This window comes from Aethalodelphis obliquidens, unplaced genomic scaffold, assembly GCF_003676395.1.
Source record: "Aethalodelphis obliquidens isolate GAN/ISIS:26980383/991018 unplaced genomic scaffold, ASM367639v1 scaffold42, whole genome shotgun sequence".
NCBI lineage: Eukaryota > Metazoa > Chordata > Mammalia > Artiodactyla > Delphinidae > Aethalodelphis > Aethalodelphis obliquidens.
Window position 1 is genome coordinate 12,320,917 of NW_020837986.1, and position 15,786 is coordinate 12,336,702.

The following is a 15,786-nucleotide window of genomic DNA, read 5'->3' on the forward strand; positions in this document are numbered from 1 at the left end:
CATCACCCCCAAAATACGCTCAGGCTGCCCTTTCATAGTTACCCCCTCCCTCTTCCCCTGCAACTGGCAACCACTGATCTGTTCTCTGTCACTGCTGTTTTGTCAGAGACCCAGGCTTTGTAGACTCAAAAGCCTTCTCTCTGCTTCTGCTGAAGTTGCCCTTCCTTGAAACACAGGTACTGTTTGTTCCAGTGCCCTGAGCAGGGCAAGGGTCATGGGGCATCAGGAAGCATGGACGGACACCCAGCTAACATTTCAAGACGGTGTTTTCCGCATTGGCGATGTCAATGCCTCCCCAACGTGTTTGTCAGAAACTGGAGGTCATGCCCTTTTCTTCCTACGTATCAGATTGTGACTGTGTTTGGGAGCCTTTACTGGTGTCATTTTGCGAATCAAGGGATCCATTTTTACGTACTGAATTGAACTATGGTTTAAAATAGACTGAAAATGTAATGTTTCCCCTCTAATAAGTGGTTACTGTGAAGAAGAATGGGTTAGTTACAGATCGAATAAGGAAGCTACCTCTTCTCTGTATATCCAGTGTTTGTGGTTCTCTGTATATCCATTTTATATTATTGCTAATGAACATGTGTTCACTGGTGAAAAATCGAGAAAATACAGATGAACTAAAAGGAAAAATTAACATCTAGAGTCCTGCCACTTCCCTTTTTATTTTAATAAATATCTGTACAGTCCGGTCAAAAAAACCATGGGACCCATTTCAAAGGGCAGAGTTCATTTTATTTTTCAAGGGACTCTGAACTATGCAAGGTCGTTTTTCCAGAACTTGGGGGTGGGATGCTGGTTCTCTTCCCTGGGAGTCAGAACTCTGTACGGAAGGGCTTGGAAGTTACAAGCACAGGCGAGCAGGGCCTGGAGCAAGCTTCTGAGTATTTGGGGCTGAATTTCTGCTTCAATGACCGCCCCCAACCCCAGACCCCAGTATCATAATAGAGGTCCATTGTGAAACAAGCTCCTCCAGGAGAAAACACAATGAGTCCACAGCTCTGTGAACCTCAAAATGAAAAGAAAACAGAATGTGAGAAACCCAAGGAGGCCCCTTGAGAAAGGCACCCCTGGAAGGGTCAGGAAGAAGACAGACAAAAGCTGCCTTCACAAGGGACCAGGCAACCTCGCTGGAGGATGGGGCCCAGCCCTCCCATGTTTGCTCTTTGAATCATGAGCCGGAAAACCCCTGTAAACTCAAGGCTGTCAGGGGGAATCATTCGTGTGAACATGGGTGTTAAGGGTTGCAGATCCCCAGTGAAGCATTTCGGATTAGGGAGCCTGAATTGAAAGATGGAGACATGAGTATCTCTTGCCCCATTCTCATCTTTGAGCTGTTGACACTTCCTTGTTTGAGCTCGTCAATCTAGCAGAACGCAGATTTCAACATTTTTCTCCCAGTGTGGGGTTGTGGGTGGGATAGGGGTGTTAGAAGGAAGGGATAGAAGACTGAAGTGGGGATTCAGAGTGGTCAAGGCTGTGGGCTCTGGAGTCTGGCTGCTTGAGTGCAGTCGACTTGGTCATTTCCTGGCTCTGTGACCTTGGGCAAGTGGCTTGCCCTCTCTGAGCCTCAGTGTCCTCATGCATGAATAGGATAGCAGTTTTGGACTTCATGGGGTTTCTGTGAGGATTTGATGAGATGCTGGATGCAAACTCCTAACACCAAGATTGGCACATGCATAGTGCTTAGATGTATGTGCTACTATTATTGTGTGTGTGTGTGTGTGTAGTTCCCCTTGATTTCTCAGTATGCTGTCCCTTTCCTTGGGTGGAGGAGGGCAGGAATCTATATTTAAGAAGTGAGTAGTCATTAATCAAATAATTAACAATGAATTAAATGACTTTTAATAAGTATTGCCCATGGACCTAGCAGATGCTAAACATATTGCAAATGTCTTTTCATGTACTCCTACAAACATCCTGCATGGTAAATAGTTTTTATTTTCAAAAAAAATTTTTTTGTTAAAGTATAACATACATAAGAAAAATGCACGTAAGTGAACCGCTCAATGAATTTTCACAAACTGAACACCCTCCCCATAACCAGCACCCAGATCAAGAAACAGAGTGTTACCAGCCCTCCAGAAGGCCCTCCTACTACGTCCAGTCACTAACCCTCTCCCTGAGGGTAGCCACCATCCTGACCTCTGACAGCACGGGTTAGGTTTGCTGTGTTTGAGCCTCATATAGATGGGAGACGAGTGTTTCGGGGCCTGGCTTTGTTAGGTGTGTGAGATCCATCCACGTGGTTGTGTGGGTGTAGGTTATTTTCATTACGGTAGAGCATTCCGCTGGTGATGATCCCACAAGGTACTTACCAATTCTATTCACCCATTCTTTTGATGGGCATTTAGGGAGTTTTCACTCTGGGGCTATTATGACTATGGATGCTATGAACAATGTTGGACATGTCTTGCGGTGCCCATGTGCATGTATTTCTGTACCTAGGATCGGGACTGTGGGTCAGAGGGAGGAATATGTTGCCCTTCAGGGGATGTTGCCACGAGTTTTACAAAGTGGAGATGCGACTCATCTCCCTCCAGCAGTGTGAGGCCCCCGCTGCTCCACATCGTGTAAGATTTCTATTCCCACTTTGCAGGGGAGGGAGACCAAAAGGTAAAATGCCTTGTCCCCGATACAGCTAGGGAGTCATAAGACGAGGACTCACCCATTATTTAACCATGGGTATTTGCTGAGCACACATTTGGTGTCAGGCCTGTGCTGGGGGCTGGAGGGTCATTGGTCACCCTGATGCACATGTTTATACCCTCCTGGAACTTCTCGTTGGGCTGAATCAAATTTGAACTCAGATCTGTTTAGTGCCAGTGTTTATACTTTACCACTCTGTCACTGTTCTTCTTCACCCCCCTGGAGCCCAGCAAGGTTCTGGGCACATATTAGGTGCTCAATAAACATGGGTTGAATGAACAAGGGGATGGGAACTCGCAACAGGGCCCTCCCCACACTGATGAGCACATCCATGGATGCGCTATTGGCTGCAAATTACAGGAAAAGAAAGAGTGTTTTCTCTGGCATTTCTGGGCTGACGAGCGAACTCAGGCATATCCTGGGTTTGGGATGGACCTTATCAGCCATCAGCCAAGTCTCAGGATGGACCTTCGTCAGGTCTGACTTTTGGAACTCAAACCTCAGGGCCCAGGCAGAAGGACCTCTGTACCCTTCAGAGCTAGAATTTATTGTGGAAGAGGACAGGATGTCCACAGGGCCTGTGGTAAGAGTGGCACATCAGAAGCCCCACTCTGAGGGCGACTTGCCGCCTCCAAATCTGGAATCTCCTTCTGATTATCAGTGGGCAGCTAGGGGGCGCTCAAGTCTGGCTCATGGAAGGCTGGCTGGACTCAAAGTTGGTTGAGTTCATGAGCAATGGCCTGTTCTGTAAGGAGAAGAGGCAGAATCAGTCACCAGGTGTCTGCCCTCTGACCCCCAGGTCCACACCGAAGGGGTCTCTCATCCATCCATGCTGACCAAGGCCTGGTGCCGGGAACATTCACATTAAAACTCTTCAAATGATATCTAATTATTCAGTTCTTGTGTCTTCCACTCACCGTGAGCTCCCTGAAGGTAGGGACTATATCTGTTTATCTGCAACTGGGATGGGGGAGGGCTTGGGTGTGTGGGAGGGCAGTGCTCCCTAAAGGATTGAGTGGAGATCTTGGGAGAAGCTCTGGTAACCTGGAGGTTTGGGTGAATTGGCGGGGCACAGCCTGCTTGGTAGGGGTGCCCTCTGCTGTCCCAGCTCTCTCGGGGGATAGTGAAGGTCATGGTCATATGGTCACCTCTGAGTGTCCTCAGAGCACATGCAGACACCCCTCAGCAGGCCTCAATAAGAGCTGCAGCGGGGACACCTCTTCTGGCCATTTGCCCGTCCTGAGTCCTCGCCCCGGAGGGACACAGGTGCTCACTCACCCATGAGGCTTTTCAACAGTTTCACATCCAGCTGCCTGAGGATTTCATCGATCAGAGGACATTCCTGGGCCACCAACACAGAGAGAAGGGTCAGGCCAGGGAGTGGGATAAGAAAACTGGAGGGGCTGTGGCTGGAAGCCACGGGATTTCCACAAGGAATCATGACAAGTGTGGCTCCCTGGTACTGAACGCCAACTACCCACCAGGTGCTATGCACAGCACTTCCGTGCTTTGCCCCCCTGAATCTTTGTGGCTCTCTGTGAAATGGGGACTGTGATGGTTCCCATGTTACAGATGGGGAAACTGAGGCTCAGGGAGGCTAAGTCACTTGTCCAAGGACACACAGGCAGTAGATGGCAAAATTTAACATCTTAATTTGAGATTTCTCAGGTTCTAAAGCCCAATTCTTTGCTGAAATGCCAATATATATGCCCTGACCCTCGGACTCAAGGATGCCCAAGGTGAAACTACTTTTCTGAAACTTACCTGACTTTCTATCAGGTGTGGGATAACTTTTTCCAGGTTGTCTCTGAGGTTGTGGAAAAAATGTTTCATCTTTGGTGGGATATCTCTAGAAAGAGAGATAGATATACAGAACAGAACAGAGAAATACAGACAATACTAATGCCAGGTGCTGTGTGTGGAGAACATCTCACACAGCCATTTAATCCTCAGAGAGCCCTACGTGAGAGGCATCATTGTAAGCAATAGTCAAAGGCACAGCTCAGAGAGGTGATGTGCCTTGCCCAAGGTCACACAGCTAGTTAAGTGCTGATTAGATTAGAACCAGGTCTGTAACTACAGTCCACAGTTTTCTTCGTGGATGTCTGGCATGATCTAGGCATTCAGTGAATGTCTGATGAATAAATGAATGGATATCCACTGATGACCTAGTTGCTTTCAGCATTCTGGAATTACAGAGAGAGATCAGACACAAATCTTGCCCTTGAGGGACTCAGTCTGTTGGGGTTGACACACTTGGTCAGCTAGTCTACAGATCTTTATTTAAGTCTATTTTTTTCTATCTTGTTCACTACTGTATCCCTAGCATCAAGCATGTTGTGCCTAGCACATAGTAGGTTCTCAGCAAATATTTGTTGAATGAATGAGTGACGAGGAAGAGCTTTAAAGAAGGAAGGAGGGGCATCCAAGCATAAGGATCAGCGTGTGCAAAGGCACGGTGGTATGAAAATGTATGGCATACTGATGGAGGGGGGTTCTTCAGAGAGACTTGAGGGCAAAGGGCTGCAGAGTGGGGTAGGGGACAGGACAAGTAGGGCCTTGAGTGACATCCAGGAGTTTGCTCTTCATCCAGAGGGCACTGGAGAACCATTGGAGTGTCTGGAGCAGGGGCTGGCTGACATGGCTAGATTTCTGGGCTAGAAAGTGATTTCTGCTGCAGGGGGAGAACAGAGTGAAAGCGGTGAGGTCTGAGTCAGGGAAAGTTGGAGGAGGCTCCCACAGTGGTCCAGGAAGTGGACTACAAGCCCAGTCAGTGGCTGTGGGGATGGAGAGAAAGGGAGCAAGTGAGGGTTGCCAGGAGGTCATTGATGGGACCTGTGGAAGAGGGGCTGTGGGGAGTGAGGTGGAGGAGGAGTCTAGCTTCTGGGAGGGTGGCAGGGCCACCTCTGGGATGGGGATGCAGGAGGAGGAACAGTTCCTGGGGAAGATCCTGGGTGAGATCTCTTTGGGGCTCACCCAGGAGGTGGTGGAGACCTGTGGCTGCAGCCAGGGCCAGTCAGGAAGGGGCCCAGCCCTGGGGAGGGGCGGCTGGGATCTTACTCATCGAGGACAGTCATGCGGACGCTGCTGGGCTCCACGCGGCAGTTGCCTATCACCAGATCCCTCCGGCCAAACTCATCTTTCTCCAGCCAGAACTCCACAGCGAGGTTCATGCGTGCGTGTGTCTTTATGATCTGGTTATTGAAGGGCCTGGGGACGAGAGAGAGGAGGAGGGGGGAGGGGCAGGAGACAGAGAAAGAATAGAAGGAGGAGGAAGCAGCCAACACGGAGAGTGTCTCTTTCAAGACATCAGCACAGTGGGGCTCCACGTTGCCTGGATGTTAAATTCTGTGGTCAGCGATTAAGGAGAAAAACATTACTAGCCAGAGTGCCTTCTGAAAATCCTTTAAATAGACCAGATTAGGGGGCCTTCGGAAATTCAAAAATTGAGAGTTAATCTTATTCTAAAAATCTTTACAATTTAGTGGAGCCCTCCCAGAGGCAGTAGATGTTAAAGGGTAGTCTAAACCAGAGGAGGGAAGGGTGATGCGATCATTAAACTCTCTCTCTCTTTTTTTTTTTTTTTTGGTACGCGGGCCTCTCACTGCCGTGACCTTTTCTGTTGCGGAGCACAGGCTCCGGACACGCAGGCTCAGCAGCCGTGGCTCACGGGCCTAGCCGCTCCGCGGCATGTGGGATCCTCCCTGACCGGGGCACGAACCCGTGTCCCCTGCATCGGCAGGCGGACCCTCAACCACTGTGCCACCAGGGAAACCCCCTGTTTCTCTTTTTAAAAATCGTTGTAGGGAACTCACATAGGTTTAAATGAGCATATGACCTGCCTCCACTGACCAGTGATCACCATCCATATTTCAGCTGAAGAAACCAAGGCTCAGAGATGTGAAGTGACTTGCCCAAGGTCACACAGCAAGTGAGTTCGGAAACCAGGAATTGAAACCAGTTTGCAGCAGAAAGATCTGGGTTCCCCAAATCCGCCCCCCTCCCCCCACTCCCAGGTTCCCAGTGAAGAGGAACAGTGCCCTTCAGGCCCCACTTCTGTATGACTTACAGCCTTGAGTCAATGTCAAATTCAAGTGAGATATTTGCCAAGAACCACTCCTTATGGAAAGACATCCGGATCCCACCATAGTCCAGCTGAATGTTGGTGACGTTGGCGCTGCACAAGGAAAGAGCAAAGACCCCTGCAAGGGTGAAGGGTCTCAGACCTCAAGGCCTTGGGCATTACAGACAAGGCTGGCCTGTCTCCTAGCAGTCGGATTTGGAGTCAGATCCTTTTACAGATGCTCTGAGGGCAAGAGCTCCCTGCAGGAGCCCTGGGGTTACAAGCTGTCCCTGAGCGCCCCCGAACAGCTCCACACAACTGATTTGTGAAACCCATAGCCAACTGCAGACCCAGCCCCGGGCCCGTTCTCAGAGCCAGCCTCCCGCTCTCAGTGGGTAACCCCACCACCTTCCCAGGGGCCCAGACCCAAACCGTGGGAGCTGTCTTCAACTTCTCTCCATCCCTCACCGCCACATTCCACTCATTAGTAAATCATGTTGGCTCTGCTTGCAAAATAAGTCCTGAAATGGGCCACTTCCCGTTACTCTGTTGCTTTTGTCTGGTCCAGGTCACCATCACTTCTTGCCTGGAGATGCTCTAGTTTCTCTCTGGGCTCCAGGCTACGATCTTGGCCTCTCCACAAACCATCTCCATGTGGCAGCCAGAGGGGCCTTAACACTCCCCTATCACTCAGTGTTCTCCACTGGTTTCTCACTGCTCTTGCAATAAAATCTGAACTCCGCATCACAGCCCCTCAGATCTGCAGGGTCTGGCCTCACCTGCCTCTGCAGCCCCATCTCCTACCACCCTCCCCTTGCTCACCCAGCCACACAGGACTTTTCCTCCTCCTCAAATGCATCAATCTCCTTCCTACCTCAGGGCCTTTGCACTCACTGTGCCCCCATGACCTCATGTCACTCACCTCCTTCTCTTCATTCATATTTCTACTTAAGGGATAGGAAGGTCCCCCGATCAGCCCTCTCACTCTCACCCCTGACCTGGCTAAATTTGTCTTCATGTTATATCCCTCCATCTGAAATTAGTTATTTACTTTTGTGTCCTATCTCACTAACTAGGATGTAAGATCCAAAAGGGCAGGGACTGTAGGTCTGTGTAGAGCTGCATTCCCAGTACCCAGCCCAGGTGCTGGTACACAGTAGGCGCTCAATGAATAACTGTAACAATTGTTAAAGGAATGAATGAAGGGAAGTGATTGTGACTGCACACAGCAAGGGAAACCCTGCTGGTGAGTACTGGCGCTCATTAAAATGGAGGGAATGAGGGATTCAAATCAGAGAGAAGGTAGGTCAAGGGCACAGCAGGCTGGGATCATGGTGTTACATTTGAGCAGCTTTGAGACCAGGCAGCTGGGGAGGCCTGCATCCACTGAGAGGAAGGGGGGAAGATGGAGGTGGAGGACAGGCCCAGTTCTGCGAGGCTAATTATACCAATGGCTACGCATCCATTATGTGCCACAGGGAAAGCTCCTAACAGCTCCAGGACGCAGGGATAATTACGCCCATTTCATTGAGGAGGACTCAAGGCTGGAGCTCAGGGAGCTCAAATGCCTTGCCCAGAGTCACACAGCTTTCAAGCAAGAGTGGGGTTCAAATGTCAGACTCTAGTCCTGGGTTCCTTTGGCACCCCAGATGTTTATCCAGGCTGTGCTCTGGGCACTCATTTTATAGATGAGACCAGAGTGGCCCAGCAATTTCCCCAAAGTTGGTGGCAGAGTCAGGATTTATTTATTATTTATTTTATTTTTTTTGTGGTACGCGGGCCTCTCACTGTTGTGGCCTCTCCCGTTGCGGAGCACAGGCTCCGGATGCGCAGGCTCAGTGGCCATGGCTCACGGGCCCAGCCGCTCCGCGGCATGTGGGATCCTCCCGGACTGGGGCACAAACCCGTGTCCCCTGCATCGGCAGGCGGACTCTTAACCACTGCGCCACCAGGGAGGCCCCAGAGTCAGGATTTAAATGCAGAAACTTTTGCTCCCAAACCTTCACCTTTAATTATTCTGCTGTGCTGCCTCTCCCAGTGACCCTTTCTGCTGGGCCCCCTACTCATCCTTGTGTTGGGTGTGACATCTCCTTCCAATCTTCCCTCCTTTCCTCTTCACAGGCCTCGTACTGCCATGCCCTCAAGCTCTGCCCTCTTAGAGCTTTATCAGGAGTCCCAGGGCCAGTGACGGGGTTCAAGATCTCACCTGCCTTCTTGATGCTGCTGAAGGTTCATGCTGCCAATTAGCCAGCCCACCATCCCCGAGGCCGTCTGCCTGGAGGCGTTCAGACTGTCCAGGAAGCGGATGTTCTGGATTCGGCACTCTGTATTGCGCTTCGTGAGGCCCTGCACAATAACTGGAAATGGATATGGGACCAGTGACATTGCACGATGTCCTGGCAAAGGTGGGGGGTTTGGAGCCAGGAGGCCCAGGTTGCAGGCTGGCACACCGGCTTCTTGCTGAGTGATTGGTGTGTCATCCCCCTGCCCCCAACACTGAGATCCACATTCTTCATCCGTGAAATGATGCTTTGCAGTGCCGGTGTGACACACCTGCAGAGGGTCTGGCAGGCAACAGCTGCTAAAGAGAGATATTATGGTTGAAATTTGCCCAGTGCCGCATCTCTGAACGTGGAACACAGAGCCTAACGTACGGGATCTAGATCACAGTAAATGTTGGTTGAAGAGAAAAAGAGGTGGGCAAATAAGGAAAGAATAAATGGATATCCTCCCCCACCATGCTCGGAATAAACTGCAAGGCTGGGTGGAGCTACCAGTGGAAAAGAATGAATTCCAAAAAGGAGGGAAATTTGAAAAGCTATTGACTTGCGTGAAGTCCTAGCTCTCTGGACCTTAGACCCCAGCTGCCCAGGTTGGGGGCCCAGTTCTGACAAACCTCAGAGCTCACCTCAAGACACATTTATTGCACTGACTCAACCCTCTAGGTGTTCAGGCCCCACACTGAGAACTATGTATTACTGCAGAGCCACAGAAGCCATTGTCACACCTCACCAGTATCCTCCAGGGCCAGCCCCCAGACCCCCTTTCAGCACCCCATGTTTCTGCTGCAGAAAGTGTCTCTGGGGCTTCCCTGGTGGCGCAGTGGTTGGGAGTCCGCCCACCAATGCAGGGGACACGGGTTCGAACCCCGGTCCAGGAAGATCCCACATGCCTCCGAGCAGCTAGGCCTGTGTGCCACAAGTACTGAAGCCCGTGCACCCAGAGCCCGTGCTCCGCAACAGGGGAAGCTGCCGCAATGAGAAGCTCGCGCACTGGGACAAAGAGTAGCCCCGGCTCGCCACAACTAGAGAAAGCCTGCACACAGCAACAAAGACCCAATGCAGCCAAAAATAAATAAATAAAATTAAAAAATTTAAAAGAAAAAAAGAAAATGTCTCTGGAGTCATAGATCTGGGTTCAAATCCTAGCTCTGCTACTTCCCTGAGTCTTGATTTCCTCATCTGTGTAATAGGGCAGTAATAATACCCATCTCATAGGATACTTACTAGGAATATTGAGACATTTAGCCAAAGGATATTTACTGAGCATCTACTGGGTATCAGGCTCAGTACTGGGCACTAAACACACAAACCATTTTTCTATCTAGTAGGAGAACATACAGTAAAGAAATAGTTTCAAGGATGGAGTGAAACTATAGGTATGCCTAGAACTCTTAGTAGTTCTTGGTTAATGATGATAGTAGCACTTGGGTATTTGTGAGCAGCAGACACTAGTAGTTGTCAGTCCAGTATCCATCCATCCATCCATCCATCCTCCCATCTATTCTCCATCTATCTATCCAATATCCATCCATCAATCCATCCATCTACCCATCCATCCACTCATCCATACATCCTCCCATCCATCCTCTTATCCACCCACTCTCCCATCCACGCATTCGTCCTATTCTTCCCATCTGACCCCTCTTTTTTTTTTTTTTGCGGTACGCGGGCCTCTCACTGTTGTGGCCTTTCCCGTTGCGGAGCACAGGCTCCAGACACGCAGGTTCAGCGGCCATGGCTCACGGGCGCAGCCGCTCCGCGGCATGTGGGATCCTCCCGGACCGGGGCCCGAACCCACGTCCCCTGCATCGGCAGGCGGACTCTCAACCACTGCGCCACCAGGGAAGCCCTGACCCCTCTTTTGATTCAGACACTCTTTTCAATTCCTGGTCCAGATGAGGCTGTTGATTATCATTGCATGGTGACTCTTACAGGTACAAAGTTCACATATGATCCAAGTTGGTTCTATCAGACTAAACAGACCCTATGCTTCATGTTTGAGGGGAAGGTTTCTTTCTCTTTCTCCTACTGGAAAGGAACAAGACAGCCTATAGCTCCAATGGCCACTGGCCACCATTTTCCTATCACACTGTGAACCAACAGCCTGCGGATGAAACCATGACGATAACAGAGCTAAAAAAGGACGAAATGCAGATCTGGTTGGCAGCTTTGAGCTGCTGATTGAACCAAACCCGGAGCTTGCCCTACCTATGACTTTCAGTTGTGTGAAATACTTTTTTTTTATTGTTTAAACCAGATTGACTTGAGTTTTCTGTAACACCCTAACAGATACGTGAGAAGTGGTTGTAGAGATAAACATTTTCACAGTTGAAAAACACTTTGCACATACTTGCCTTCATTTAAGTCTCAAAAGCAGCCCGATGAAACAGCATTCTAACTGCACCTATTGTACAGATGAGGATACCTGGAGCCACAACCACATGTGAATATATTTGATAACCTAAATGCAATGCATACATTTATGGCAAACCATAAAATGCCAAGTCATGATGAGGGGAAATGGGAAACATCGATAACTTAAAACCATTAAGAAATAGAAACAGGGCTTCCCTGGTGGCGCAGTGGTTGAGAGTCCGCCTGCCGATGCAGGGGACACGGGTTCGTGCCCCGGTCAGGGAGGATCCCACATGCCGCGGAGCGGCTAGGCCCGTGAGCCATGGCCGCTGAGCCTGCGCGTCCGGAGCCTGTGCTCCGCAACGGGAGAGGCACGCGTACCGCAAAAAAGAAAAAAAAAAAAAAAAAGAAACAGGTGATCTCATTCCCCAAAAGTTTTGATCTAGATGGTTTTATGGAAGACTTTTACCCAACTTTATGAAAAGGTAATTGTGAAAGAAAATAGAAAAAGAAGATGCAAAATTCATTTTATGAGGCTAGTACAACTTGCTTCAAGAATAGTACAAGGAAAAGATATTACACATCAATTTTATGTATGAAAAATTTGCTAAGATCCTAAATAAATTACTAGCTAACAAATCTAATAGCTAATAGTACATTATAAAAATATCATATTACATTATAAAATATAAATTTTAGTTTGATACATTATAAATACATTAATGTATATTATAAAAATAATACATGATAAAAATAATAAAGTACATTATAAAAATAATATAATAATAGCAGATTATAAATAGATAATTATAGTATGTTATAAAAATATCATATTTATTCCAGAAATGCTAGGATGGGTTCAACATAAGAAAATCTATTAATACAGTTTATCACATTAACAGAGTAGAAGAAAAAGATGGATTAATTTTTAGATGCAGAAAAACATTTGTTAAGGACCAATACTGATTTATGATTCAGAAAAATTTAGGAAACTAGAAATATAAGGGGACTTTCTTAACATGATAAAAACTATATCCCAAAAACCTACAGAAATATACTAAGTGGAGAATTCTAGATATATTCCCATTCCTATAGGAGGCCTTGGCTATAGTGCAAGATAAGAAAAAGGCACAAGAAGTATAAGGTTTAGAAGAGAAAAGATAAGACTGTCACTATTTGCAGATGATATAATCCTCTAGATAGAAAATTGAACAGAATAAATAAGACAAATTATTAGAACTAATAAGCGGTCAGTAAGACTTTTGGATAGCAGATTAATTTTTAAAAATCAACAGCTTTCCTCTCATCTGTACCAGCAATACCAACTAGAAAATATAATAGAAAATTAGGCAATATTTACTGTGGCAACAAAACCCATAAATTCTCTAGGAATCAATTTAACAAAACATACTTAAGACATTTATATAAATTTAAAATTCTATTAAGGGATCTAAAATATAATCTGAATAAATTGAAAGATATATTACTTTTGTAATTGCCTAACATAATACTGCAAAAATGTCAATTGTCATTAAATTAATAAACAAATTCAGTGAAACCCTAATTAAATTTCCAGAAGATTTTTTCTCTTTTTTAAGGAACTCAACACAGTCTAAGATTCATTTGGAAGAAGAAAGTTCTATCAGATAAAATGGCATTTTACAAAGATGTAGTATTTAAAATATTATGTTTTGGGTACAGAAACAGTTACACAGACACAGAACACAGAACTCAAAAGGGAATCCATGTGTCTGGAAAGCTGACCATTTAGTAGGTGGGTTGAATGGACTCATAAGGAGAGAAGTGAAGCTGAATCTCTAATTTACAGATGTAAACATACATAAGGATAGCCTCCAAATGGATTAAAATCCTATATGTGAAAAGTGAAACTGTAAAGCTCTTAGAAAAAACAGGCTGGAGACAAGGGCTTAAGACTCATCAAATATAAACCATAAGATGAAATGTGGATGGGTTTGAAAATATTCCTGTTCAATGAAGTGTCTACAAGCAAAGTTAATAGGTGACAGTTTGGGAGAGATGTTACCAATGCTTAGACCTGACAAGGGACTAATGTCAAGAATAAATTAACATCTTCTCAAATCAAAGAGGATTAAAAAAATTGGAAAGCAAATAGAAAAATGGGCAAAAGATAAGAACAGGGAATTCAAAGAAGTCAAAATGGCTAACAGAATTAAGACGTGTTGCTCAAACTTCTCACTAATCAAACTAATCTCACTAATCAAGCTAAAACAATTAGATATCACTCAAACACACATCAGACTGGCAAACAATTAGAAAGATGCTGTTATGTACTGAATTGTGCTCCCCCCACCCCAAATCAATATAGTGAAGCCTTAATCTCCAATGTGACTGTATTTGGAGATGGGGCCTTGAGGGAGGAGTTAACGTTGAATCAGGTCATAAGGGTGGGGCCTTAATCCGATGGAACTGGCGTCCTTATAAGAAGAGGAAGAGACACCAGAACGTGCTCGCTCACCCTCTGTACACACACAGAGGAAAGACCCTGTGAGGACACAGTGAGAATGTGGCCATCTACAAGCCAGGAAGAGAGGTTTCACCAGAAACCAACCCTGTGGGCAACTTGATCTTGAACTTCCAGCCTCCAGAGCTGTGAGAAAATAAATGTCTGTTGTTCAAACCACCTGGTCTGTGGTATCTTGCTGTGGCAGCCCAAGGAGGCTGATACCAGTGGATTCTCTCCAGTGTTGGGAAACAAGGGATACAGGTATGCTTGTTTGTTATTGGAATGGGCGTAGACCTGCACAGCCATCCTAGAAAGCAATCCGGCAGTCTTTAGTTAAATTCAGTTTGCACCTGCCTTAGAGCCCAGCCATCTCCCTTCAGGGTATATCCCAGGGAAATTCTCCCGTAGGTTCTAAGAAGGACACGTGAGAATGTTCATTGCTGTGTAGTTTATAATAGTGGGAAGTTAGAGACAACTCAAGTGTTCATCCCTAGGGAAATGGCCAAGTGATGATGAAGTGGATGTATTTCATGGACTTTTCTGTACAAGTCTGAAGCAACAGATGTCAACAGCACGGTGTCCAGTGAAAACAGTAAAAAAAAAAAAAAAAAAAAAAGAAATCTATATAGCTTTACCATTTATGTAAATCAAAACACTGTATGTTTTACAAGGATATGGGCATTTAAAAACACATATATTAGGGAATTTCCTGGCTTTCCAGTGGTTAGGACTCTGTGCTTTCACTGCGGGGGCCCGACTTCAATTCTTGGTCAGGGAACTAAGATCCCACACGCTGCGCAGCACCACCCCAAAAAAGCCAACACCTATATTAAACAAGCTGCAATGCCTGCCAAGGAAGAGGGGAATGGGCGTGAGAGTAAGAGGTTGAGAGGAAAATAACATAAAATAAAACACAAGAGGGGTCTTGCCATGGTTCATGATAATGACGATGTGCTAGGAATAGGCGTATGATCAACTCAAACTCAATTTTGTGTACTTCAGGTCTAAGAGAAAAGGAAGAGAAGAGGGTAAGTGACCAATTCCAGGTCATCTAGCAAGTCAGTGGTGGGGTCAAGTTAATGCTTTCCCTACCCTCCCTGTGACAGTGGGCAGAACATGGGCTTAGCTTACTTCTCGCCAGACCCGATTTGCTGTCTCTGTGGGTCTTGGCCAGGCCAGGCCAGTGCTGCTTATGGAGTGCCAAGGGCAAGGCCAGTGAGCTGAGGAGGACCAGGAGCCTCCAGAGTGAATGCATCTTGGGTTCTTGGACGTGTGGGTATTAAGAAAGGTCAGATGGTACCCACGTGGATGGCTGCAAGGGTGGCCACCTGGATGGATGGACCGAAGTTAGCCCCCAGCATGCTGTGGGGAGGTGTCGTGATGGGCTCTGGCAGCTGCCACTGGGGCTTGCTCACATGGTGAGGGCAGCAGGTGGAACCCTGTGGGGAGGCCAGGGATCCAGACGGAAGCCTTGTTGCTTAGAGACACCCGGTAGACCCCACTGTTGGGTCATCCAGTGGGAAACCTCTCCCAGACCAGCACAAGGTGGATGTCGGTGACTCTTCGGTGAATGAATGAATGAATGAATGGGCAAGGATGGTTAATCTCAGGCTTTCCAATTGGACTAGGACTTTCTTAAGGGCAGGATCATCTGCAATGCCTATCGCAATGCTTACTTGTGAGAAATTAAGTGCTGATGATTGTTGAGGGACCAGATGACTGAATACATAAAACAGGATGGCTGGTCTCTGAATCCCCCACTAAATTATACGTTTCTGGAGCGCAGGGTGTGAATTTAATTAATCCTCCTGTGTCCAGTGCCTCCCATGTTTACCACATGGTAGTTACCAGTGATGTTTATTAAGTGATACAAATGAATGAATGAATAATTGGACGGATGGATGGTTTGTGGATAAGACTTACAGGGAGGGGACAGAGAGACTTGG

At 47.0% G+C, this 15,786-nt stretch overlaps 1 protein-coding gene across 1 annotated transcript; it reads right to left on the bottom strand.

Annotated features, from left to right (window-relative positions):
* Positions 1 to 3,186: 3,186 nt before the first annotated feature.
* On the bottom strand, positions 3,187 to 15,182 carry BPIFA3 (BPI fold containing family A member 3). Its single transcript, XM_027078080.1, has 7 exons — positions 14,972 to 15,182; positions 8,925 to 9,075; positions 6,725 to 6,832; positions 5,716 to 5,865; positions 4,420 to 4,504; positions 3,934 to 3,997; positions 3,187 to 3,400 (listed from the first exon to the last, which is right to left on the bottom strand). Exons 1-7 carry the CDS (start codon positions 15,093 to 15,095, stop codon positions 3,366 to 3,368), a joined length of 717 nt encoding a protein of 238 aa, XP_026933881.1. The 5' UTR covers positions 15,096 to 15,182; the 3' UTR covers positions 3,187 to 3,365.
* Positions 15,183 to 15,786: the final 604 nt, after the last annotated feature.